At 37.8% G+C, this 26259-nt stretch overlaps 1 protein-coding gene across 2 annotated transcripts in view; it reads right to left on the reverse strand.

Moving 5' to 3' along the window:
* Positions 1 to 727: 727 nt before the first annotated feature.
* Positions 728 to 26259, reverse strand: part of RAP1B (RAP1B, member of RAS oncogene family) — a 30962-nt gene continuing 5430 nt past the window's right edge. Inside the window, exons 2-8 of one of the 2 annotated variants that reach the window (XM_058805994.1) lie at positions 12557 to 12641; positions 11131 to 11199; positions 8287 to 8343; positions 7061 to 7201; positions 5216 to 5359; positions 3351 to 3466; positions 728 to 1906 (exon numbers count right to left, since the gene is read on the reverse strand). In XM_058805994.1, coding sequence (XP_058661977.1) covers positions 3380 to 3466; positions 5216 to 5359; positions 7061 to 7201; positions 8287 to 8343; positions 11131 to 11199; positions 12557 to 12613 — 555 coding nt within the window. In that variant the 5' untranslated portion in view covers positions 12614 to 12641 and the 3' untranslated portion in view covers positions 728 to 1906; positions 3351 to 3379. Of the gene's footprint in view, positions 1907 to 3350; positions 3467 to 5215; positions 5360 to 7060; positions 7202 to 8286; positions 8344 to 9710; positions 9779 to 11130; positions 11200 to 12556; positions 12642 to 26259 lie in introns of those variants that run through there. The other variant, XM_058805995.1, reaches the window with a different exon arrangement.

The raw sequence follows: 26259 nt of genomic DNA on the forward strand, positions 1-26259 counted from the left end.
AACAAGCTCTCTGATAATTCTGTGCCAGAGAAACAGGAGGTACCAAGGATTTGGGTGTGACACTAATACATTAATTTCCAGCTGCACGGCCAAGATCAGGAAATCATCTACAGTCCATGCATTTCACTCCTCAGTCCAACACTATTAACAGGGATTTCAAGTTGGCAAAATTCTACAGTCCACACTGCAAGAACACTCTTCTGCAGATTTCTTTAAAACCAAACAAATAAGGTTTTGTTCATGCAGGTATCATGCAGAAAAATCATTCTGTCTCCCAAGATGATTTTTTTTTTGCTGGACTCAGAAAATTTAAACAATTAATTCTCCCTGGAAAGGAGGAAAATAACAGGCAACATATTTTCAAGTATCCAAAACAGCCACCGATGGTGTAACCTTTGAAGACAGGTATTTTTTTTGTTAGACATTTCCTTTTGTTAGAGCTTGGCATATTCCAAGTCCAGAAATAAATGGAATTTCATTCAGTCAGAAATTAATTTACAGTAACACATGGGATACTATTAGAAGAAATATCTATGGCATGTATTTGTCAGAAAACAAAGACATAGGGGCTCCTCTTCATCCTAAGACGTATGAATCTGCACTGTGCAAGAGATTTAAAAATCAGTATTTACTAGCACTACTAAAACACAAAACATTCAAGTAGTATAACTGTAATGCAAGCCCTTGCATGGCAATCCAAATTTATTGAACTACTGATGCTAAGTCATACAAAATTGCACCACTTTAATTAAGGCTTTTAGTTTACATTTGGCCACCTCCAAGCAGTTGTAACATTAGGTTGGTCAATTTAAATACTGTGGCTCCCTGTTGGATATACACACAATCTTTACACCCAAACGTTAATGCATACAAAGCAACAAGGCATTGTTAAATAAATCAGCAAAAGTTAATTACTGCAACTTAGGCCCTGTGACCAATTACACATGATTAAAATTACTTCCCACATTCACATCCACAGTACTCTTCCACCATTTAACATCTCAACCAAAACGTTACACATGTAAAACAATCACTAACAGGCAAAAGTACTAAACCTGTATATTTGGTATTGCAAATACACTTATGCATGAGCAAGCAAGGGAATTCACAGTGAGAATCTACAGCTGCAGAAGCCCAAAAATGATTTACAAAAAATTGTTAAATCATTAAAAAATTGTTTTAAAATATACACTTCTTGTTGTAGACCCCCACTGTACACACAACTATAAACATTGTTCCCTATGTAAACAAGGAAAAGGAAACATACAATAAAAGGTTGAAAAGTCTGGACATTTCCTTCCCAACAGATATTAAAGGCCATGTCTTTAGTCAGACGTTATACTGAAAGGACTCTTAAAGACTAGGTCACTGTCTCCACAGGTTTTTCCTAAAATTAAAAAACTATATAGCCGTTGTGTTAATCAAAGCGCTTTTGTACAATACGATGATGATGATGATCCTGTATTTCTTTAAAAAAGTTACAATAAGCTACAAATACCGATGAAGCAAAGTTATCTGGAGTAGTCTATATAGGAGCTCTTTGGACTTTCTTTTATTATGCTAAAATAGTGGTGCTTTTAGGATTTACATTATTGTACTCTCCAATAGAAAGTGGGGATTGTTGAAGTATACAGTACACAGTTTTCATACATGTACAACATTGGTGGATGAACAATGTCTCTTATCAGTAATACTGGATGTAGGCTCTGGTTTTACCAGTTGCATACACAGAATATTTAGAAGTAAAAATCTCTCATGACACTGGAAAGTGATAGAATGTGCAAACTGATGTAGCTTTCATCCATTTCTTAAAGGGTACCACCACAGGAAAGTCCATTTAAGATGTTGGTAGGTTTAATAAAGTTGGAATGCTGGCACTGTTGAATTGGGCAACAGTTCTTCAGACCTGTAACAACAAAACAAGGCATTAGCATTAGCAACAACTATTTGTCCTTGTTCTTTAGTTAAAACAGCAACAGCAGGAACTAGCAACATTCTTGACAAGCAGAAACCAACTTTAACACTTCTCTAATCATACACTTCCTACTGTACACATACAAATAACACACTATCTCAATTACTATCCTAACTGGATTAGGACACATAGAGGAATCCAAGCTGCACTGTGGAAGTAATATTTGCTTGATGGGACAAGTTTTGCTTACAGCATGACAGTTCCCATGGCTTTGAAAACAAACACGATTGAAAGATCAAAGCTCTTGAATCAAAAGTCCTGTTAAAGAAATGGAGCAACCATTTCTGCCACTCTCAGCTAATGCTTTTGGAACCATCTTAGTTTTACTTTTAACTGATCAAAGTTGTTCAAACTGAGGAGGTTTTAATATACCAAGAAAGAGTTACATATGGCACTACCTGATTATGAATAAAAAGCCTACGATTTCTGACAGTGAGCTGTCCTACTAGGATCCTTCAGTACATCCAATAGGTCACCTGGATGACAAAATAATGGATCACAGCACTGAAGTAACTGCACCACTCTACGCTCAGTAACACTGAAAGAAAGGGAGGTAATAGCCAACTTTGATGATGTCAGGTAAATCAAGACAGACCTCTGCTCATACTAAGGCTTGGAGACAGAAAGAGGAAAATAATCTGCCCAGAAACCCCCCAAAAATTTTGTAGAAAAAAAATCCATGCCTCCTGACTAACTTGTGGAAAAGCTTGCTTAAAGAGCAGGCTGGAGCTCGCTTTATCCTTCAGCACCATTCTTTGTGCACATATTAAGTCATGTAGAAATTTAGCCAACTGCAAACAAGTAAGAAATTGGTCGAGTAACCAATAGCTTCAGATAAAATATTTGGAGTGTTACAATGATTGCTTAACCTTTCTGATCCAAATATACTAATTACCATTTGGCCTCCAAAATATCCACAGTCTCAAGAAAGGAAGCTAAATTCCTATGACATCACACAAGCATATGCAGGAGTTCAAAGCGGAAAGAGACACCAGCATGCAAACTACAATATTGTAGTGTGTGCATTCCAGATAACTGAGCTCTTGCAGTAGATTTCATCAGGCTTAAAAGAGAAAATCATGTTTCCAAAAGCTTTGAAATATCAGAGGAAACACTGTTAATTTGAGCTCTACCAAAACCTTAAAGCTTGAGAAAAAGCCCCCCCCAGACTAGTGTGAACAGGTGTGTCTTGCACATATTTGTAGTTCTGACTTTGAAATGGCAAAAGGAAGACCATTAAACATTTCTATGATAATGTAAATGAATAATTTTCAATCCTGTTCTGCATGAGCTACCAGGGCTGTTTAAGGTTTTTTAGTTGTTGCTTGGCTTGTTTTGAATAGCCATAATGCACAGAAAATTTTAAAATGTTTACCTGGCTCAGAGCTACAGTACAGCTATGCATTAAAGTAGCTGACATGATGACTTTTTGCGTGCTTTTCCAGGCACTGGAGTTTTTCTGTTAATTTGTCGCACAAGGTCATAAAAGATCTGAAAAGACAGAAATCAGATGATTATGGATATTAGGAAGCTTCTCTTAAAACTTTAAGCCTTGAATTTTCACACATAATGCACTCACATACTCAAGGACCCCTGAAAATATTTAGTCACCACAAAGCTATAAATTGTATACTTAGTTACTAACTGGTTGGTTTTTTTTTTCTTGCTTAAGATAATTGTCTGCCAAGGGTTCTACAGTTTTAATGAAGCAAACTGAAAAGGCATCTATAACCCACAGCTATTTAATCTCTGGGTCAAACTCATCTGAACTCACATGAAAAATGCCACAGTGATCAACTACTGTATAGTATTACTTTGCAGTTTAGCAGTAAGGTCAAGAAACATGTCACAGCTTTCTTCTAACTCAAATCACTCTTAGGATATTCTTTTAAAGAAAATTCTAGCAAGTTTTAACTACACATTTTTCATGGTAACTCACATACACTACATATTCAGTAATAGTCTCTTGTATTTGAAGGAGATCATGGTTTTCCAGAAACTTAAAAAATACTGAAGTCTAAAGAACTAATTCCACCTGTCTAGACCTACGGCATGACGGAAGCATAAAATTTCCTAGAAAAGTAACTCATTTATGGGACTGTCATACTTTAAGTCTCCTAGAATTCTAATAAGAACACGATTTTTTTGAAAGGCTAATTTAAAACAAATCAACATACAACGTTTCAACAGCATCTGTTTCATTCATAACTGACATTGCTCTAATTACTTCTACATCTCATAAACTAAGGAAGCCCTCATGCTAAAGCCATCCTGGCACTTTCTTAAGCACTGGCTGCAAAGCAGCAAATGTTCTAACAAGGATTTGCTGGAAGTTCTAGTTTATTGAGTGTATGAATTTTATACAGCTATGGTGATTAATTCAAATTTTTTAAAAAGTCAGTGGCTTCCAGAAATTCCCACCTAATTAAACACACATTACTTATTTTAAAAATCAGCTGTGTTAAAACCACCATACTGTTTTGACTACTTGCAAGTCTGGTACAGAGGCCCTTTCAACTTCACTGATGCTGCCAACAATGTTTTCCAGATGACCTAATGAACTGTAGGATTTATCATAAAATTCAAGCTGTTCCAGAAATGTAAATACTAACACAGATTAGTTTTCTAAATTTTTTGTATCCCTTTCCTCATGCTGGCACCCCCCACTGGATAAAAAGGCATGCATTATGGCAAATCCCCAAAATTCATGCATTTGATTAATTGTCTAGCTCCTGTTAAATAAACAAGTAGATACATAGTAGAAAGGCTTTTGCATCCCTTTTACTTTAGAGAGAAGCTAATTTTAACAAAACATTCAATAGTTTTTCTGTTTACCATCTCAAATACTATTAACACCAAGTAACTTAAATCAAGTAGTTTTAGTGACTTAACTCTCTTAAAAGTCTTTAAAAAAAGAAGTCTAGCAGTACAATATCAATTGATAAGAGACTGTAGCAACTAAGGAATGGAACATGAGGGAAATATTTATCCTAAATTATTACAAAAATAATTTGAAAATTACACTAAAATCAATATAATTTGAAAAAATTCCCTGTCAAAGCTAAATATATCCCTTAACATAAACATCTCGTAACAGTAGGGTACAGTTTTGTCCATTTGTAGGGAATATTATTTCATGATTTTGTTAGTTTTTTCCTTGACAAACAGTAAGCAGTTATCAGGACAGTGTCCCATTCTTCTATCCCGACACCTCTCCCCACCCCAGGTAAAATGCCTTACCTCGTTAACATTTATCTTTGATTTTGCAGAAGACTCTAAGAATGCACAGTTATTCCATTGCCTTGCTAGGTTTTGACCTTGCTCCTTTCCCACAACTCTTTCATCTTCCAAGTCACACTTATTGCCAACCAGAATCATAGGCACCTAAAAAGCAGTTCAAAGCCAGTAAAGAAACAACTACAATTTTATAGCAGCACAGTGTAAAATGCACACCTAAAAGCCATCTGATTCCTTAGAGAATCCTGATTTTCAGAATAATCAAGCTCTGGTATAATGACTCTTACCAATGCCAAAATCCTGGAAACAGTGTCCTGTCCTGGGTAGCATGATGAAGGACGCTAAAGCTCCTTTCACCATTCCCCTACTCTCAGCATATCACACAGTTCTTATGAGCAAGCTACAGCACACAGAGAAAAGGAACATGGTACCTTACCAGGATTCCCAACCACAGAAAATGCTGAATTGACCTTTGTAGCAAGAAAACATCACCATCTATTTTTCCCCCCTTTGTTTCTTTTACTAATTTAGGAACATAGCTAAAGTCCTCACAGATTCAAGTGTTGAAAAAAAAAGTTTACAATATTTTGACCATTTAATTTCCCCCCACTGAGAAAGCAAGTCATGCCTAAGCTTGGGCATAAGAAAAACTTTTTCTGTGAATTCTGATGGAAACTGAAGTTGCAACTTGAAGCTTACTGTCTTTCTCCTGATACTATGGAATGCCTTTCAGGACTGAGCAGTACCTTCTAAAAAAATACAATTCTAAGGAAATACCTCCAAAAATGCTACTAACCAGTGTAAATATAACACACAAAGTAAAAATATCATGATATTTACCTTGATTTTATTGTACAAAACTAATTTCATGGTAAAGAAGGCTGTAACTTGGTAGGTTGTGGATGTGAAACTTAAATATTAACCTTCTGAGATACATTTGTGGTAATGGGTAATAAATTGCTACAAGAAGAAATCTGCTAAACATAGGCAAGACCTGCAAGTGTTTATGGTCAAGGAAGTGCAAAGTGGTTTGTATTAAAAAAGTCTTAATGCACTTCCCTGAAACTGAAATGATTAATATATTCTGTGTCTGCTGACAGCAGAAGCCTATGCAGTAAGGAATATTTCAAAGTTATCAAAGTTTGCATAAACACAGTTTAAATTATATGATCATGCTTATAAACTGTTTATTGCTTATTTTTGTCTTCAAGAAGGTAGTTTTTCAGCCTGAAGGCTGAAAGCTAAAAGGTGTTTCTGTTAAAAACACACTCTTACTGCTGTTTTCACCTTTGAAATACTTCTTTTTCTTTATTAGGGGACCAAGCATTAACTTCCTCCAACTGCTGTAAGGTTCTTTTAATAATTGATAAAATATAATGTTTTAACCTCACTTTATATCTTTAATAATGCTAAGAGATGCATAATAGAAATTGTGTGGGAATAGCTTGACCGAACTTAATTGCGAGCAGACAGACAAAATATAAAAGCTACATAACATGCAAGTTTTAAGGTTACAACTTAAAATTTTACGCTTTTAAAATATCATAAACAGGAGGGATATTGAGCAGAAAACTTCACTCATAGTAATTAAGGCAACAACAGTTGTTTTAGAAATGTTTGCTGCAGTCTAATGAATAAAGTTATACCCAGCTTCAATTAAGTTATTTTAAATAAAGACTAAACAATTGTCCATATAACACGTGACAAGTTACATTTCTCCAGTTGCATTCCTGTACTATGCATCTACTGGTTCATACATCTTAAAACTTGGAGACCACCTGACCACAGTGTGTACACTGCAACACACTAAGGAAAACTTTAAATATTAAAAATTTTTAGAGATCTTACATCATCAGTGTCTTTGACTCGAAGAATCTGTTCTCTTAGATCCTGTAAATCATTAAATGTAGATTGAGCTGTGATGGAATATACTAATGCAAAACCTTGTCCGTTTTTCATGTATAGATCTCTCATCGCTGTAAACTGTTCCTGTAATTACAAAAAAGACAGAGATGTTGCATTCAATTTTCATTTTACTTGCACAAACTGCTATAAACTTTAGGTCTAGTTTATAAAAACGACAGTAATTTCACTGGAGAGAAGTACAGTAGAAGGTACACTGTAATCTGTAGATTACAGAAGCTAAACTGCTCCTGAACCTCTCCTAACACCAACATTTTCTCCATATCCTGATAGTTCCTTAAAATGGATCATAAAGTGAATGCATCCCTTTTCACACCCAATTTTGTAGTCTAGGAAATTTCCCATTAAATTCTACATTAATTTTCAAGGAGATGGACTAGAGGATGGAGACACTCAATAGACTTGTCACATTTCCATGACTTCAGGGCCACCTATGATATTGCATATAAAGACCTGCTGGTGCACTCTTACCAGCACAACTGTAGAATGGCACATGCCTCTTTCGCATTGGTGATTGGCTATGTGGTGCCTGATCAACCACTCCCTGTCCCTTGCTGTATGTCAGATGAAAAGTGCCATTTATTGCTAGAAAACACCCACTCCATCTTACTGTATATTTACAGAGTATTAATCTAATAGAGAATTTAAATAAGTTATTATTGTACCAGATTGCTGCCACACTTCTGAGAACACACGTTAAACTCCAAGAATCTTGAGCTTAAACTCACTGGAATCAATAAAGGAAATTACTGGTTTCGGTAATATTGGAACTAGTCAGAGCAAAACCTGACCAGTATGCAAAGGGTCAGCATAACCCCTGTGCTTTGAGCTCCTATAAGCTGACAGAAGCAATACTATTTTTATCCCAATGTCACAGTACATCTCACACACAAAAGAAAAAGGACATCAGAAGAAAGCACGTATTCTCTACAGCAACAGAAATCAAATCGAAGTGGCCAGTGCGTCCTAATTTTTTTCTGGGCAACAAACTTAAAACAAGAGCAAAATCTCTTTTAAAATGCTCTATTTCTTTCCCCTGTTACAGAATATGAGCTCATGGGAAGCTTGCAAATAATTTTGTGCTGCGAGACTCATGTTTACTTTAGAACACACTGTATTATCAGTATTTAGGAAAGTTGTTCTTTACATACCGTTCCTGCAGTATCTAAGATTTCAAGCATACACTGTTGTGCATCTACTTCAACTTGCTGTCAAGAGAGAAAGATATGGTTATAATTTTTCCCCTTGCAACTCTCCCCCTCCAAAGACATCAGAAATTGTGTGATTTTTTTATAAGTAAATTCATAATGCATAAAGCAACATAATGGCTTAAGAAGATTGTTTGGATATACACTTTGAAAACAGCAGGAAGAAGCCTTTCAAAGAGCCCTAGTGACATTTTCAAATGCAGTGTCAGCAGCCAACTACCACTTTGCAAAGTGATTAGGGATTTTTGATTATTTAAAAGGAGGCTGCTAAATTTGTAATGATGGTTATCAGCAACTAGCAGATCTAATTTCCACTTGTTTCAGGGATCATCACAGATTGAAAGAAAAGTACAAGTGAAAGCCAGAAAACTAGACTGGCATACTAAGGCTCATTTAATAGTAATTTACATTTACAAGAGAGTAAGTAGTACACAGCAAACAATTAAACAGCCACCACTAAAAGTGGTGTCCCCAAAACAAGCCTTTAGGAACACTAATTAGAAAAGTGACCCAGCTTGGAAAAGTTTGCAAAGAATGGAAGGTTTAAGAAGACAGAAGAATTTCTGTATTCCTTCCAGAGTTCCTCTATCTACTGGACATAATCTCAAAGAAATGGCCCTGAGGGCAGCAAAGGACATGGAAGTGGCCTCAAGCTGTTTCAAGCAGACTAACCACATTTTAATTTTTTTTTTCTTTCAAGCTATTGGTAAACTTCTCTTGTTTCCATTTGCATGTAAAATTCCTAATTAACAGATTACATCTTCTCCTTTTATGCACTGTCACTAGTTTAATCTGCAGCTGTTCTTCTATAACTAGATTTGAGCTGGGGACGGGGAAGAGGAGTATTTCCCCTTTACTCACACCTCTCCCCTGTCCACTATGGATTGTGATTCCTTAAAAAAAAAAATCACTATTTTAACAGGTATTGCTGCTGAAATTATTCAGCTAATTAAGTAACATTTATTAACTTTATGAAGAAATATTTGGGAAGTAAACCAAGGCATAACGTTTCAAGACTTCAAGCTCAATAATTTAGATGAACAAGTCACATCTCTCTACTTTAAATATTATAAAATTACATTTAACATAAGTGACATATAATTTCAACTGCCAAAATAATACATTTTGAAGGCAAGAGGCAAGTCAGAATTGTAATCAACAGTGAGAAGGTGAAAATGACTACATAAAATGTTGTCCAGGCTTTAACAAGACTTCAACAATCTGGCTGATTTGAAAAGAAGAATACTCAGAGTTATTACTAGTTATTTCAGGAACAAACCTGAAAGGAATAGTATAAATCTTTAATAGCAGCAAAACCAAAAAGAAATGTAGTTAGCAAATGGCAAAATTTCTTAAGATGGCATTACTTTTTTAGGCTCCATGGAAACGGTCTTTGGAAAAATTCACCCAGCAAACATCATGATTCTACTATGACCTAAAGAATGTAAATATATAACAAAGGAAACACTTTACTTTAGATCAGCCTGTGAATGTTTTTTGGAGTAATTTACTGGGCCTGACCCATCAAAGTCCTGCACTAAACACTAAGACATGGTCAAGAATTCCTGCTTCTCTAATACAGAAGAAGTGTCAACATAGAATTTGGAACTACTCAGAGCAACATTATTATTATTATTATTATTATTATTATTATTATTATTATTATTATTATTATTATTATTATTATTTCTTTAACAACAGTTCTGGCTTTGGCTGGAAGCCCCCATACTTCAGATGGACCTGGGTTTTTCCAACATACAGTTTATATAAGGTCAAAGAAAAGAGGTTTGAAATGATTATTTTGTTCTCACTAATTCCTGTTCTGTTCAGAAAAGATTCTGGTGACTGTAGGCTGCAACAGTTGTTAATGCACCACCTTTGTTCCAATACAAATGCTGCTCAGTGTTGAAGGAGGAGGTCTTGCAGTTTGCCCATTCTCAGCTAGGGCTTGTCCATCTTGCCTCCCTTGTATAGACACCAATATTTTTGTGGCCACACGATGAGCAACATCAGAGTATTAATGTACATGAAAAGATATTCAGCTAAAAAAGACAGATAGATTAAGAAACTGACACAGCCAAAAATTCATCTCTTGCACTAAATGGTTAATGGTAGCAGGATATAAATTATCTTAGTCTGGAATCTTAATCGTGGTCTCAGGTGAAACTGAAGAGTGAGCAATATGGAGATTCAAGATGATGCAAGCAGAATCAGACCTTTCAGCCTGTCATGCTGAAGACAGGAAGAGGGAAACTAACAGGCCACTTGCTGTAAATGCTTGTTCATTTATGACAGGCTTGTGTTAACTTATTAATAAAACAACAACCCATCTAATGGAAGCATATCTAGCTATCATTTAAATTCTTATGTGTACAGAATTATAGATGCCAGTGTTCTAAGGGTGTAAAGTTGTTTTTAGCTATTTTTCTAGTAGCAAAGCAGCATAGTACCTCCAAGACCAAATCTACCTGGAAATACTAACACACAAACAAACTAATAATAAAGATTATAAAATTGAAAAGTGGTAATTTTTAAATTTTTTTTTGCAATCCCTGTTCCCAACTCTCACAATGAACTAACCATTTTTTACTGACTAGCCAGAAAGATACTATGCTTAAACGTTAAAATGTTAGTCTTGAATTATTTCTTTTAAGCAAACTTTAGGAGAACATTTATATTTCAAACTTGTTATCTGGTTTAATATGGCATACCCATTTTCAAGCAGTGAGTCAAATATTTGACAATATGTATTACAGCTCTAACACTAGAGACATCTTTTGTATATACCTTTCTGTAGGAGTCTTCTATCGTAGGATCGTATTTTTCAACAAATATTCCTTGAACAAACTGTACAGTCTGCAACACAAAAGTTCTTGTAAGATTCTCTTACATAGCGACATTTTGTAAACACTGTACACAAATCACTGTTCTAGGTATATACTCTGTTATCCATAACATTTTTAAAGCAAATCAAACAATTGTCATAACTACAATTTTAAGAAACAACAGAAAGCTAGATCTGTATGCCTATTTAACTGTTAGATGAAGCAATGCTACACTTGCCTTTATCCACCACCACATGGAGGGTAAGAATTAAAGCATGCATCAATTTAAGGTTTGCCTAACTCTTGAAATTAGTATTAGTTTCTAGTTGACCAGGATACAATACATTTGAACAGCTTTTACATTTTTATTTAGAACTACTTCATCTTCTGCTACTTATTTGCCAGCACAGGAATTAGTCAAAAAACAATTGCCAGCTTTTACTAGTTTTAACTACACTCAGTAGGCTGTTCCTGTGTACCTAGCACGAAGGATGTTTTTAGCACAAGTCAAAGGGAACTTAAGACTCAATGGCCAAGTCAGAGCAGGCACATTCAAATCCAGAAATGCTGCAGTGAGATAAAGAATTCAAAGGTGAACAAAAATGTTATTTCACAATCTAACATGATTTAAGCTTTTCTTTATGAACTGCTGCACAAGAGAATACTTCTTACTTAAGGGAGTGGGTGAGCTCTGGAGCTTACTTTATGGTAAGATGCACAATTAAACAGAAAGATGCAAAGTTCTCAGGTGGGCTGAGAGCATCGTATTTTGTGAACTTTTTCAATTCTAGGCTAGGTCAGACTAAAACCTTCTGTAATCATTAAACTGTAAATAGAAGAGCTCATGCATTTTAATAATCGACCTGCCACAGGTATATACCTACTCTCACAGAAAGGATACAGCAAACACATTAAGCTTCCCACCAACACACAAATCTGTATTTCTATCTGCATAAAAACATTAGTGCTAAAAACACTATGCAAACAGCACCCTGAAGACCTTTCTAGAGACAGGACTTAGAGGGGCAAGCTAGTTCATATCCTTTGAGAGATTCACAAAGGAGCTTGATTTCCCACAGACTGACAGCTAGTTTATCTGTCGAAACCAGACACCCCCATAATGCTGCAGCTCTGCACCTCAGTGCACGAGATGATCAAGCACCATCAACCAAAGCCATACAACAGCAGCCTGGGAGAATGCACCAATGGATGCAGATGCACCCAGTAAAGGATCTACCTACTGGCCATGATGCCTCACTGGGCATTACTAACACTTATATTTATTTGTGCACACTTACATAAAGAAATATACATTAGTAGAGAGTGAATTAGAGAAAAAAAAATACAATAAGCCTAAAAAAACCTTACTTGAACTGCCTCATACTTACCAGAGCAGACTTTCCAACACCTCCAGAACCAAGAACCACTAGCTTGTATTCACGCATGATGCAAGAGATAAATCACCCTCAATACCTAAAACACACAAAACATCAGTCTGATTAAAACTTGACCTATATGCAGGAGGTACAATAATGACACCACAATCCAGTTCACTAAGCAGGGTTTGATAAAAGTTCCTTAGTTAACTTCTTTAATACAGCAGGTTGTTTTCTAACTGTCAACTCTTAATGCAGCCACAGTAAAATATGCAAACCATCAGATAAAGTATTTTCTCTACCTCATTACTGGTTCTCCCATAAATATCAAATAAACCCTACTATACTAAAGCTAACAGTTACTATTCATAAGAAATAATTATCCAAGAGGAGATAGCATGAATTTTAAGCATGAATTTTATCATTCTGAAACACTTAAGCATTAAACAAAGAAGCACAGAGACTTTTACAAGAAAATTAAAACCTCTCCTTTCCAGCAAACAAACACTTCTTAAGAGGACCAGCAGGATCCCAGAAATCACTTTCCAAAAAAATCCCTTCCCTAGTCTGAAAACTGTTAAATGTTCCACTAGATCTATTATGACTTATTTAATGAGTAAGTGGAAGCAATTAAAATAGTATTTTGAGACTACATCTCTTCTACAAGCTAGATCTGCTTCACTAGCTGGTGTGGCTACCAACAGCAAACTATGGGATCTGTTTGCTCATCTTTATTGGAAACAGAGCCAACAAACCAAAACAAGGCCACAGATTTTGGGACATGTCTTTGGGTCATACCGCTCAAAATCCCTCACCACCTCTTGCAGTCGGGCTGGCAATGAGCCAGCAGGACTGTTACTGCTTTCCTGAGCAAGATCTCAGCTCCTTTCCTGCAGGGACTCTAGCCCTTATGAGATTGAGTTACCCGTTTTCTCCCCTCTCCACCCCTAAAGAAAGATGAAACCCTCCCTAACTAATGAATAATCTACAGGCCAGGGAAAAGGGAAAGTGCAAGGATCCAACTCAGGTGCTTGTAAAAGGTAAGCAATGGGAAAGTAAGGTAAGAAACACCCATCTCAACAGCAGTAATTTGACAGCATCTCTGAAATTTCTGAAACACCGTCTGTTAGGTGTTGAGCACAAAATGCTAAGATGATTTACACAGAAATTAAACCACCATGGTAGAATCCTGCCTTTACCATCACAGATTAAATCTACTGATTGTCAGAACACTGAGAAATCAAGAGTCGAGGTCTTATATCTTCATGCAAATGCATAATCTTTCAATTATCTAAACTGTCCCTCACAAAAGGAACAGGAGAAGAAAGCCTTAAGGAAATTATTGACCTGATGTCCAGAAAAAGAGTTGTCTCCACAGGCTTCCATTACCAATACATTTTGAGACTCTTTGGTGATTTTCACACCTAATAGGACATCTTTTCACTCCGGACTTAAAAAACCTCTTTCCCTTCCTACAGAATTTTTTGCAAACACAGATCATGAGAACCACTCACACCACAAGTTTTATCTATTTTGCACCACTGTAAATGCTGTTAGATCCAAAAATCCGTAAATTGTCCAGTCTTTCCATAAACAGGATTGTTTCCAGCTGTCCTGAAAGGCACCTCTCAAACTCATTACAAGTTAAGCCTGTAACTACATTATTGTCATCTATTTAAAACAAACACTCAGTTATTCTTTTATTTTTATAAGGGTATCACTAGAATGACAAAAACATAGTGGAAATCCCAGTAATCTGGGTGAACTGCAGAAATTTCATTGTCTTTAAAAGAAAAGTTTAAGCTGAATTTTTCAGTCCTCAGACTGAAGTTAGCAACTAAATATGGAGATATCAATAATGAAGGCTGACAGTAGCTTAAAAGTAACAGAACTTCAGCAGCAGGTACCACATATCTGTTTTAAGTTATTTCTGACTTTTTCTTACTCAATTATCTATACTTCCAAATCCTGAAATAAACTAACTTGGTTTTAGTGAGAGACTGCCAATTTCATTTTTGGCTCTGAAACAGCAATTCAGGAATTTAATGCAAGCTGAAGTTTCTTTCAGCATCCAGATTGAAAGTTCAACCCTAAATATCCAATCATTGTACAACATTCTGGAGCTGATTTTCCTGCTTTAAGTGGTGGCACACAAAGCATATATAGACAGTATTACAGTGTGGTTAGGCAATCTTCTTAATCAATGAATGCCTAAGTAAAAAGCTTTTTAGATCTTTGAGGACAAAGCCACACTGCAGTAGAGTTCAACATTTCTCTGACCTTCCCTCCAAACTCAGGTAATGGACAATACAAATACTAACTTCTTTCCCCATGACAATTTTTTGTCATTTGTACAGTTACTCTTTAACTCACCAAGAGCACAGTAATGTTTAATATACGCACACACCCATATAGCATAGAGGTAGCTTGGCATCCCTGCACTGATATCATCTGCCATTACATCTTGGAACGGACACAAATGAATGTATTCTCTAAAACAGTTTAAGAAAGCTAACCTGCACATCCCTAACACGGCAGGCAGCAGAGCACCTGCTCCCTGCTTATAGCCTGCTGCCACTTACATCTACCACCCACTGCCTTTGAGCAACAGTACTGATGTTACTCCACCTTTCTTACTGCTTTCTAACAGAAAAGAAAACTTCAACTCCTATCTAAAAGAGCTTTCCTGAGAAAATTTTCCTGCTTGCAGGTCTTTGCCTCCTCATCCAAGAAACCAGTGGATCATGCAGGACACAGCAGTCTGCCACACTACTTGTTGTTAAAGCCTAGCACATACCTTTTCATGGCCCAGTATGCCTGATGGCCGCAAGCATGCCCCAGACTCAGCTCTGGCTCTGACCCTTCCCGAACTTGACTTTCCAGCGATTCCCAGCTAACCTGACCTGGCTCTGCTCTTGATCAAACCTATTTTTCCATATCAGATCTTGTAGAAACTGCTGGCATCCTAAATCTCAATCACGCTCTTACTTTATTTTTCAGTTGATACAATGCTTGACTCTGGAACTAATAATGTATCCAGATTCATCTGGATGCCAGCAAGATTTCCTTCTGACTCATTAATGACAAATGAGTGAGGGAAAAAGCAGAAGACAAAGTCTAAAAGAGGAGGTTTAAGCCATAAAACACCGTGTCTGGCTGGCATTTGTAGAGTAAGTTAGGGTCAAGTACAACAACAGTATCTGTCTGTAGTCCCCAGACCACTTTGGGGATATAAAATGATTATACTTGAACAGGCATAACAGAAATAAAGATACTAGAATAAGTGAACAACAGACAGGCAGGATGTCCCCAGATTTATTGAACACTTGAGATGTATCTACACAACCATCCAACAGTTAAATCAAAGTAAGTTTAAACTTATTCCTAGCAAATATAACGAGTAACTTGTCTGAATCCCCCTCTTCATTTAATGGAGTTCATTTTAAGGGAGAAATTTTGCTTTAAAGGCTGTCTACCTATAAGGTGACTGATCTGCAAGAAGGGAGAGCAATGCCAACTTTCCTTTGCTTTTTCATTTTTCCATTCCCCTGTCTGTAGACAGGAAAATACTGTCAACTATAGCCCCTATGCAGACGCTAAAGTGCAAGAAGATAGGAAGCACGCAAAAATTAAAACCTCTCTTTTCATTTAGTTTGAGCAGGTACTGCCTTTTAACAGCTGAGTTGAGTATTTATATGCACAGATATATCTGACATAACTGAACTGTGGAGATGCTTAACGTAAGATTTAGCTAGAAAAAATGAGGGAAGCTACTCTTTAAAAAACAGCACTATCACAAAATTGATTCTAATGCTGTCTTAAGTATACAATCTCTCAAAAGTATTGAGCTCAATTCTAGACTGCCTCCATTAACTGCCAGTGAAACCTCAGGAGCTGCCTTCCGTACTTCCCGAGATGTAACTCCATAAAATCACTGTATCTGTGCCTCTCTCACTAGTCTGTTCATATTACCTTTTGCACTTAGTGCATTAGTGCAGAATGCACTAATGAAAGTATTAAGGTAACTGATTAATTCTACTTCTTTATGGCATACTTAAAGTACTTGATAAACTACTAGAGCACATGCACACACTTGATATGCACATGGACACTTTTCCCAATAAATATTCTCTCTGAAGGACGAGCAGCATATCTTTGAATAAACCTATTAGAACAGAAGAAAGAAAGGTTAACCAGGACAAGACACTGAAAATGCAGCATTTCAAAAGTTTCACATCTGACAAGGACTGTAAACATAGAACTTGCTTTCTGCTTCTGTCCTTCTCAGATAAACCAGGAAAAAAGCGCCTCCTGGACATTTTCTTCAATAGTTTCTTGAAGCATGTCTCCAGAAAAATGCAAACCAAAGATGATGCTAAGGAAGTTGACGAATAAATAACCTTACTATAGAGGTGAATGGAAAAAAACCTGCAAACTTACTGCTTGTAAAGCTTTTCTAAAAAGCAACCACTCAATGAAGAATTCAAGGAAATTCATACACCATTGGTAATGGGGCTTGATGTGATAATTGTGAAAGTGGGGTGGGTTTTTTATTTTTTATTTAGCGGTCTTTCAATTCCTTCAGTTTCAAATTTTGGGTTCTGACTGAACTTTGTTATTTAAGGGATGGGAAAGATAATAATCCTATTTTTTCAAGTGATAGTAAGCCTTATGAAGCTGTAAGTAGACCTCAGCCCCAGGCTGAAGACATGAACTAAGTACAGTCACTTACTTGGAGATATCCCCAAGACTTGCTTATATGAACTAGTTGTTCAGGTGTGGAATTAAATAAACTGGCCCTCCCAGAAGCCTTATCATTTTCAGAAAGGATCATGATAATTCAGTGCTTCATGGACACCATGATTCTTGTTCAGACCCTGACATTTTGGTTGCACTGTATTCACTAAAATTTTCCTAATTCTTTTGCCTCAGAGTATTTACCTCTGTGGAAAAGAGACTTTGTTAGAACCACCTTGAGAACAGCACTCCCAAATTAATCCCAAATATTTGCATGAGAAAAAAAAAAAAAAAAAAGAGTCATACACTAGATTGACAGATGAAACAAATTAACTCACTGGTTTTTTGGCGGGAAAAAAAGGCAAGGGAAAAAAATCCAATATTTTTCTCAGAAAGGGGATACTAGCTGTGTGACAAAACAAGATAACAATGCTCAGATATTTGAAAAAATAGCACTAGTTCAGTCACAGGACCAGCCAAACTCAGAGGATTATGTCTTTTCAGAGATGTTTCTCATTTCTGATACTGGAATAGACTCAGAGGTCCAAACCATCCCAGGATCCACTATGTTTTCAATCTCCTGTCTTAGAACCTTCTTTTCAGGTAAACAACTAATTAAGAAATGATGTGTGCTGTTCTTAGTATTCCCCAAACACTTGCATTTGAGATGTCCTAAATTCTTATCTCTTATCCCAGAGGGTTCCCCCCCTCTGGAAGAATTTCAGGGCATAAGCAGAACTTTGACAACATAGCCCCAAGTGGAAGCCTGTTCATTTTCACCAACTTTTAGAGGCTTTAGAAATTAAAGCAATTCAGATAGCCCTTACTCAACAGGGTAAGTGTACCTCTAATAAAAGAAATTAAACTACTCCAGAGCTGACTTTGACACATTTATAAACATTCATAAAAACCATTATTCAGAAATCAGTTCTGAAAAGCTGATCGGGATCTAATAAAGACTTTCATACTCAAGATTCCTGTAAGTACAGCTACCAACTGTTCAGTAAACAAAGCTAGAAGCAATTTTTATTTCTAGTTTTTACTTATTTTTGATAGTTTCTGGTCTTGACAATGTATTTCATCAGTTGAACAGCTAGTATCTTTTGGGCACTAATACTGTAATTTTTCTTGGACAAAAATAGCTCTTCAATTATGTTCAAATATTTTAACTGATGTCAGACAACCTTCAGAGGATTTTCAAAAAGCTGGCTGGGTGGTTAAGCTTATTCAGTGACACGAAATCATACTGACCACCTGAGAAACAGCCAGAGACCTGAGAACAAGCTACTGTAGCACAAACATGGCACTAAGGTTTAACCTGCTCCTTGAACAGCCCACAGGGACACTGACACAGAGAAAGCTTAACCAAGTTTTCCTTCCACTGAAGGGAGTTACCTTGATTAATACTGCACACAGGGACCATTTCTGCAAAAGCAGCTAACAGCATCTGACCTTGTGAGACTAGCTCCACTGTCTATAATTAGTATAGCTGAATAAAACCAGATTTTTTTTTTCTTAAGTCAAAGTTAACTCCCAGCTAGATCTTAAATTTGAACATAAATTTATTGGATGTTGTAAAGGTAAAAGCAGCCCGCTTAAAGTCCCTGATATCTCATGATGAAAGTTTCCTGATGTGAGAGACTAGCAACCATGTGCAACTTGCAGTAGATTCACACAAAATATAAAAAGCATTTTCAATGCAAGTGATGTAATGAACATTCTCATGCTACTAAGGATATGCTATGCTTCAACACTTACTGAGTTAAAGTTTCAACTTTGTGCAAAAATTCTAACCTGCCAATTCAAATGTGGAGTACTTTATAAAGTCTATGCTGTAGAATCTATTAAGTTTCAAATGCAATTTGTAGCATTTATCAGGCATATTCTTCGTTTTTGTGACTGTTTGCCATGATCTTGCATTTTCTCCCTATTCCTGTCAAACAGTCACCATCCCCCAGGAAAACTGTTTGTGAATGTCCCACCAGTCAGACTTACAGTTAAAATTATAACCTTGTAATTCCTGAACAAACTGAATTGCAAGTAATTTTTATGCTTGCAAAGAAAATCCAGGCAGGCAATAAACAGAAACAACATAGAGATTTTAAAAAATACTACAGGTATAATAAATTCAGAGAATGCATAATTACTACGTTACAATATCTGGCTGTGCATAAGCTAGATATTCAACCATAAAGCCAGTCCTGAGAACTGAGCCAGCAATTTGATGCTGTGAATTTGGCTCTGCAGTCATTACAGAGAAGGATCAGTATTTAGCTCTACAATTTTTCCAAGTTAATGGATTGCCACATCATAGTACACACAACATTACCTGATATGCATGCTCCTGATTAAAAGCAGATGTAACTATTTGTTTGTCCCCATAATTGTTACACTAAATTTTATCTTTCAAGCTTCAAAACAATACCCAGCAGGACTACATGTAAGGCATGGAAGTTTTCAGAGTTAAGGTATTTCTTTTCTAAGTGCAGTTTGAAAGTTACTTTAAGCTTGCCAGCTGGCTTAAGGTACTCTTCTTTGGAAAAAGGCATCTTAATTTCTCTTTCAGAAGCAAGACCTAGTCTCAAATTCCATCCGGTATCTGCTTAATATCTGGCAATCCTAGCTCTACTTTGATTGTGCCACTGGCTGCTGAACTAGTAAAGCCTGGTATCGGGTTTCCTTCTATAGCTGTAAGCCAATGCTGGGTTTAACTGCAATTCCAGGATCACCTTTTGCCTCTCCTCTATTTTTCTCCATAACATACAATTACATATACACCCCTGGCAACACCAGAGCTTGCAGGCCAACATATCATTACTTGTACTATCTTCACTATAAGAAATGTGGGTTTTATTCAGGTTTGTTTAGATTATGAACACATCATCAAGGCACAGATATAAAAAGATTTCCTTCATCATTATATGAAGTTTTGTTACTGGCCATTTAAATCCAGCTAGTGTAGGCCCTTTATGTACAAAGTATCCTTCTGCGGTACAATTTACAGTAATTCTATTACTAATCAGGTTGGTAGCCAGAGAGAAGTTTTACAAATTCCCATATGTCATTTTAATTAAGATTAGAAGTTTTATCTGTTGGAAAGACACTGATTCTATGCAAATTGAGACTACTCACTACTAGCATTCATTAACAGGAATAAAATTATCTTTCATGGTAACTGAACCATACCAGTTCAAGTTCCAAGTAATTGTAACTCATGTCTGTTTTAACTCTCAATACTTCCTAATACTTCCCTAAGAGAAACATGGTATTTGAACATGAGCAACAAGCCTCACTGAAAGTCACCCAGATGACACCTATTTTTACCAATGGTTCTTTTGTTACAGCTTCAGACATCTTCCTGAGGGTAAACCGAAAAAGGCATACACTGACACCCAGCAACAACCACTATTTTCTGCCACATGGTTTTGCTACTTGTGCAATGACAGAGGTTCAACCTTAACTCCTCCTTTTCACAATTAGCTTCATTAGCTCAATCCACTGATGAACATGAGTTTCTAAAAGGTCTGACATGCTTAATGGAAGGGGGTGAAACCTGAACAAAAAAAAAAATAATCCTGTTCTCTTTCTGGCAGCAAGGCAGTATCACTTTGAACCTAGGGATGGTTGCCCTGCAGATAATGTCCAACCCACAAGCAAACCTTAACCTGAAGGTGACAACGGCAGACACTGATCTTCTCACCTCTGCCTATATGGAGATGCACAGACAACTTGGTTGTTCTTTAGGCAACTGTTAAGTTGCTACAAGCTCCAGAAGAGGGTATTGAAGAAAAACCCCAAACACAAAAATCGCTCAACCAATTAAAACTAAACCCCACAGAAAAAATCCCACCCACGAAAACAATTCCCCATCCCCTTGTCCCCTGCCAAAAAAACACCAACCAACAAAACAAATCCAACCCAAAAAACAAACCAACAGCCTACATAAAATCAACTCTAGCTAATGTCTGCATGCAAAGCTGTGAACTGCTATAGCTCTACACCTGCTCTGTGAGCAGCTGATGCACCTTAGCACCCCTAGAACTCTCATTTAATGGGCCACAAATTTTCAAGAGGTGAAAGATCTGAGTTAGGAGCATAACACCAAAGGTAATTCACACTTGCAAGCCTGAGCTCATGTTGTCTCCCATGAGGACACCTACACAAAAAACTGAATAATTTTAACCAAATTAATTTGAATTACACTCATCCCCACACCACTTTCAATTACATGAACTAGATCTTTAGTACCAAGTTACCAAATTAATGAGGATTAAACTTGTTTAATCAAGTCTCCACAAGATTGTATTTGAATCTTCTTAAGATCACTCTCGTTCATATTTAGACCATAATTCTTGGTTCCTCTGCATCTTAAAAGCTTGCCATTTTCTGGAGAAACCTGTCATACCTCAAAACTCACTTTGCTAGAAGCCAAATTTTATTTGGTTTGCATGGCAATGTTTTGTTAGCTAGGTGGCTTCTGGTGAGGAGCTGCCAGAAGCTTCCCCCATCTCCAGTGCCAGATGAGCTCCAGGACACACCCACTGCAGGCCAAAGCGGAGTCCATTAGTAACAGCAGCACCTATGGAACAACATATTTAAGAAGAGGGTTGGAGGGGTCAACTGCGAGGGGAACAACAGCAGCAGAGAAAGGAGTGAGAATATGCAAGAGCAACAACTCTGCAGACACCAAACTGAAGTGAAGAAGGAGGGGGAGGAGGTGCTGCAGGTGCCTGTGCAGAGATTCCCCTGTAGCCATGGTGAGACAGGCTGTCCCACTGCAGCCCATGGAAGTGCACAGTGGAGCAGAGATCCACTGGCAGCCCATAGAAGACCCCAGGCCAGAGCAGCTAAATGCCTGAAGGAGACTGTAACACTATGGGAATAATATGCTGGAATAGTTTGTTCCTGAAGGACTGCACCCCCAGAAGGGACTGCCACTGGAGAAGTTTGTGAAGGACTATCTCTCATGGGAGACCCCACACGAGCAGGGGAAGAGTGTGTGGAGTCCTACTGAGGAAGGAGCAGCAGAGACAACACATACATGGTACTGACTGTAGCCCCCATTCCCTACCCCACTGTGCCTCTAAGGGAGGGGTGGTGGAAAATTTAGGAGCTAAGTTCAGCCAGGGAAGAAGGTGTTACTAAGATTTGGGTTTATTTCTCATTATCTTATCGTATATGATTTGCAATAAATTAAACTGATTTCCCCAAGCTGAGTCTATTTTATCCCCATGACAACAACTGGCAAGAGGTCTTCCCTGTCCTTATCTTGATTCACAAGCCTTGTGCTGTATTTTTTCTATCTGCAGTGAGTTGACCCTGGCTGGATGCCAAGCACCCACCAAAGACTCTTACCATAAGCTTCTGCCCTGGACAAGGGAGAGAAAATATAATGAAAGGTTCATGAGTTGAGGTAAGGACCAGAAGAGATCACTCAACAAATCCAATCAGAAGCAAAAAAGGCTGAAATTAGAGATATTAACTGAATTTATTACTAACAAAATCAGAGCAGGATAATGTGGTTTTAAGAAGACCGTAAAACACCTTCCCCTCACCCCTCCCTCCTTCCTAAATTTTACCTTCTTGCCCAGAAGCACAGGGAGAAGAGAATGGGGGTTATGGTCAGTTCATCACAGGTTCTTTCTCCCATTGCTCAGGGAGAGGAGGCCTTCCCCAGCTCCCACACAGGGTCCCTCCCACAGGAAATAGTTCACCACTAATTACTCCAGTGTGAGTCCATCTCACTAACAACAGTTCTCTGCAAATGGCTGCAATGAGTCCATTCCATGGGCAACAGAACCCCTCAAACTGCTGCAGCATGGATCACTCTTCCATAGGGTGCAGTCCTTCAAGGACAGGCTGCTCCAGCATTCGTCCCCCATAGGATCACAAGCTCTACCAGGGCACTTGTCCAGTGTGAGGCTCTTCTCTCCATCAGTCTGCAAGTCCCTGCCAGGAGCCTGCTCCAGCACAGGCCTCCCATGGGTTCACAGTCTCCCCTCAGAAATCCACCTGCTCTGGTGTGGGCATCCTCCACAGGCTGCAGGTGGATCTCTGCATCCTCATGGTCCTCCATGGGCTGCAGGGGCACAGCTGCATCACCATGGGCTGCACCACAGGCTGCAGAGGAATCCCAGCTTTGGTGCCTGGAGCACCTCCTGCCTCTCTTTCTTTACTGACTTTGGTGTTCGTGGAGTTGCTCCTCTCATATGTGCTCACCCTGCTTTTCTCTGGCTGCAATTACAAATGTGCAGTGACTTCTTTTTTCTTCTTCCGAAATCTGTTATCACAGAGACATTACCACCATTTCTAATTGATCAAGCTTTGACTAGTGGCACGTTCATCTTTGGAACTACCAGGGACTGGATCTGCCAGGCACAGAAGAAGCTTCTAGCAGCTTCTCACAGAAGATAGTCCTATAGCCTACATGCTACCAAACTTTGCCTACGCAAACCCCATATAGTTGAGAAGGGGAGTGATACAGCAGCTTTGGTGGGCACCTGATGTCCACCCAGGGTCAATCAACAACAAATCAAACACATTGATAAGGTAACAGAAGATGTCCAAAGGTTACTGAAATGTAAAATTGACTTTAGAGTTTTGGATGGGCAGACCTTTCTAAACAAAATCTGCACGTCTGTCTTCTAAGAGTCCTCTATTATTTACGCTATGACAATCACAATCACCACAGCACTTGAATGAGCATCACCACTACATCCTTAACCCTTCACTGAGGAGTTTTACTGTTAGCAAGTTAAATACAAGCATCTCAAAGCAATCTGTATTTGGGGCAAAGCCCAAGCAGAAGAATGACTTTTCAGTCTGCCCTGACTGTCCCAGTGAAGCAGGTTTATCCTTCAGGGAACCAGTCTTTCATCCCCACATTGCTTAAGGTGCCTGCAGTTTACCAAATGATTGCTCTCTTTAGGTTCTTGTGATCTGTGACTTCAGCCTTCTGTAGGCAAGCCTGTGAATGATTCCTTATTTTCACTTCCACCACAGCAGATTCAGCATTCAGCTCAGAAAAGAGGCTTCAGGTTTCCTCTGTGAAACTTACAGCTTATTTTAAAAGTAGTCTCACAATAAGATTAAGTAACAGAATTGCATTACCTGTAAGTACAAATATTTTCAAATTAACATATTTGTCTTTGAAAAACGTTTTTGCAAACTGGATCTTAAGATCCTGCCTCTGGCTAGAAGCAGAACTAGTTAGCAAGATTGCACATTGTTCAAAATATTGGTTACTGCAGCTTAATTATGTCCAAACTAACGTGCACTTAATGGTGCTTCTCCACCTGTTTCCTGGCAAATCAGGACCCAGATTTCCAGCAGAAAAGGAGGACTTCAGGACTTTTTTGCTCTTCAAGCATAAAACTGGACAACCTACTAGATCTTTCTGTTCCAGGCTCCACATGAAATAGTCTTACTTTGTCACTCTAATTTGTACTTACATTAACACAGCACTCTTCTTCTGAGATTACTCTTAAGAGTTGATGTAAAGCAATACACAGATCAAAAGGATGCCAAACATAAGCATACACAGCAGCCTAAAGCCCTTAATTGTAAAACCTCATTTTCAACTCCTCAGTCTTCGCAGAATTTCAGCTACCACACTTGAGTTTTCTATGCAAGATCTCTGGCTGAACCTCAGTTTAGCTTTGGGCAATTCCTGAAATAAAAGGTTTAAGGTGATCAAGACAAAAACCAGAGGATCATTAAAAATATAAGCAAACAAAAATTGCAGCTCAAATATAAAGAAAGGTGAAAAAGTAACAATAAAATAAGGACATAAAGTACAGGTATACATAGCTGTAATTTAGAAATGCTTGCTTCCCTCTCTAGTATTCAGATTTAAAAGCAAGTAGAAAATTGTACACCAAAAGTAAGAACATTTGAAGACCAAGCATCCAGAAAAAACTAGCTACAAGTGCTTGCTTATCATAGTATTACAGCTTCTCTCTATTTGTCTCCAAACCTACCCAATGTCCACAGAGATTAAGTGCCAGGGGGTCTCTTCTTTGGTGAAATCCCATCTAATCTGCTACTGAGTCAAAAAAGATATATCAGAAAAATGGAGGAGTGATATTCTCCAGCATGACAGCCAGCTAGCTATTCTTGCCTCTTCAGTGCTCCTTGATGCCACAGGACTACTACAGTCTCTTTGATTCTACCAAGTGACAATTTGATGACAATTTGGCATCACTTTCTAGAAGCATGGCACATTCTGAAATAACTTATCTTGGTAGAGGTTTAGATTTTTGAACATAACAGAAAACACAAGTCCAAGGCATCTTGAACGTGTTGCTATAAAACCGCCTTGGAAATTCATCCATAGATTGGTAGTATATTTGTAAGAATTCTGAAGGAGAGTTCACATTTGCCACAAACTCATTTTTGACACTCCTCATCATAAGACCCATGAAGACAACATTGCATTTTCTGTATGCTTCTACCAATACAAACAACAGACACTAAATAACAAATATTCCTGAATAGGAATAAAATCACCAGACTCATAGAATGTCTACTGCCCATCAAATCTCCATTTTAAACAAGTCAGAAGAGTCACAAAAAGACAGTATGATACATCCTTGTTCATACTAACAACATAAATATAACTCCAGAAGTGCAAGAGTCAATATTTTGCCAAGCTGTACTTATACATTCTCCCAACCAAAAGAAAATCCTTCAGCAATATTTTATCCAAAACACAATCATATGAAGCCAAGTAGGCTACATTTATGGGTCAATTAGTACATCAGAATGTTACCTTGTAGGTAGCTTCACAGTGAAAGATCACAGGAGAGTTACTGACAGCATCTTACAAATTCTAACAACCCCCCTAACTGCTTCATGTGTACAAGATTAGTGACAGATTCCTGTACGCTGTTGGGCTGTCCCCGCACGCACCCGGACACAGGCAGGCACACAGAATGGCCTGAGTAGAAAGGGACCTATGAGATTGTGCAGTTCTGCCA

Source organism: Ammospiza caudacuta, chromosome 5, assembly GCF_027887145.1.
Source record: "Ammospiza caudacuta isolate bAmmCau1 chromosome 5, bAmmCau1.pri, whole genome shotgun sequence".
Lineage (NCBI taxonomy): Eukaryota > Metazoa > Chordata > Aves > Passeriformes > Passerellidae > Ammospiza > Ammospiza caudacuta.